The sequence below is a fragment of the Peromyscus eremicus genome, chromosome 1, assembly GCF_949786415.1.
Source record: "Peromyscus eremicus chromosome 1, PerEre_H2_v1, whole genome shotgun sequence".
In the NCBI taxonomy this organism is placed as follows: Eukaryota; Metazoa; Chordata; class Mammalia; order Rodentia; family Cricetidae; genus Peromyscus; species Peromyscus eremicus.
The window spans coordinates 192,398,979-192,400,945 of record NC_081416.1 but is presented as its reverse complement, the minus strand read 5'-3'; the positions used below and the strand labels follow the sequence as shown (position 1 = coordinate 192,400,945).

The 1,967-nt window shown below is 34.7% G+C and overlaps 1 protein-coding gene across 1 annotated transcript; it reads left to right on the top strand.

Moving 5' to 3' along the window:
* Positions 1–673: 673 nt before the first annotated feature.
* Positions 674–1,651, top strand: LOC131904043 (vomeronasal type-1 receptor 4-like). Its single transcript, XM_059254965.1, has one exon. The coding sequence runs from the start codon at positions 722–724 to the stop codon at positions 1,649–1,651; it is 930 nt and encodes a 309-aa protein (XP_059110948.1). The 5' UTR covers positions 674–721.
* Positions 1,652–1,967: the final 316 nt, after the last annotated feature.

Sequence of the window (1,967 nt, the reverse complement as noted above, 5' to 3'; positions counted from 1 at the left end):
GTACATTTTGTATCAGTTAACTAAACAGAACACATATCATTTTTTCTCTCTTCCCTACCCTAGCACCTTCTGAATAATTTGTGTGTGTGTGTGTGTGTGTGTGTGTGTGTGTGTGTATGTGTGTGTGTGTAATTTAATGTGCTGTGTTTCTTAATGTTATCTAGCTCATCACTTGAACTTCATGATTGGAGTGTTTTATGCTGTACTATAAACATTTTTCTCATATGAGAATATAGAAATACTCACTTTGTTGAGGTAAAATGTACATTATTTAAGCTTAAAGTTTGGATGTGGACAGAATGGAAGTCTTTCCCTTTGAAGCTGCAGATTGAAGTCTCTTTTCCAATGATATAATGTATAAAGTAAAATTCATTCTGGAAAGTAGAAGTGAGCATTCTTCCCACTTGACTCAACTGGTGATTGTGTCTTTATTGAAATATGGTCTTATTTTTAATGCTGAAGATTTTAGGAAATGAAACATGTACTGGAAATTCACTCCAAAAATATGAGCAGTTATATACTTCAATAATTTCACTGAAAGTAATGACTGATGACCAAGTATTTTTTTTGAGACAGTATTGTTAACTTACACATTCTGCCTTTGCAATCTTGAATTCAAGTATTTGTCCTCCACAGTCATAACAGGTCAGAAAATTTCATGATTTGCATCATTTGGCTCAGAGACATAATTATTGTCATAATTTAAAACAAAAATTACCAAATGAACAGAATGGACTCCATGAACATGGCAATAGGAATAGTGCTCTCAATTCAGAGTACACTTGGAATTCTAGGAAATGTATTATTTCTTTACTATTATTTAGTCATTTATTACAATGAGCACACATTAAAGACTATAGACTTAATTCTTACACATGTTTTCACAGCCAACTCCTTGATCATTCTCTCTAAAGGAGTGCCCCAGATAATGAGAGCTTTAGGGTGGAAAATGTTCTTCAATGATGTTGTATGTCAATTTATTTTATATGTTCTCAGACTTGGCAGGAGTATGTCCATTAGTACCACCTGCCTCTTGAGTGTCTTCCAGGCCATCACCATCAGCCCTATTGACTCCTACTGTAAAGATCTTAAAATCAAAGTACCAAAATATGTTCGCCTCTCCATTTCTCTCTTTTGGATCCTGTACATGGTAGCAAATATGGTTTTCCCTATGTACGTGTCTACCAAAAGAAATAGCAAAAATAAGACACAAAAGAGAGATTTTGAATTTTGCCCCTCTCTAGGTCGTGACAAAATAGTAGAGTCTCTGTACACAGCATTTTGGGTGTTCCCTGAAATCTTATTTTCTATACTTATTGTATGTTCTAGCATATCCATGATTGTCATACTTTATGGACATAAGAAGAGGGTTCAATACATCCTCAGCACTCATGTCTCCCCCAGAACCTCTCCTGAATCCAGAGCCACACAGACCATCCTGGTCTTGGTTTGCACCTTTCTAGCTTTTTATACCCTCTCCTCCATTTTACAAGGTTACATTGCTCTTTCCCACAATCCCAACTGGTGGCTAATGAATATCACAGCCATCATTTCTATGTGTTTTCCTACTTTAAGCCCCTTTGTGATAAGTCATAGTTCTACTATTTCCAGATTTTGTTTTTTCTGGATATTGAATATAAAAATGAAATAATATTATCATAATTATGTAAATTGTATCATTGTAATGTTTTATATAGAAGGGTCTAGACCCATATGTCCTTCCACATATCAGTCTAATAATATATGATACTTGTTATTTTAACAGTACCATCATTTCAAAGAATAATAGTATATTCTTCATTATAACTTACAGCCAGGCTAGCCACAGGTTCTCAACCCCATTAATTATTGTAGTTATGGACTCCTCATTGAGTGGCCTTATATCCTATCATAATTAGGTTGGTTACTTTTGCCATATTTCTTTCACAGTTTTCACTGTTGTGTAAGTGAGCCTATCTTGCCAGGTC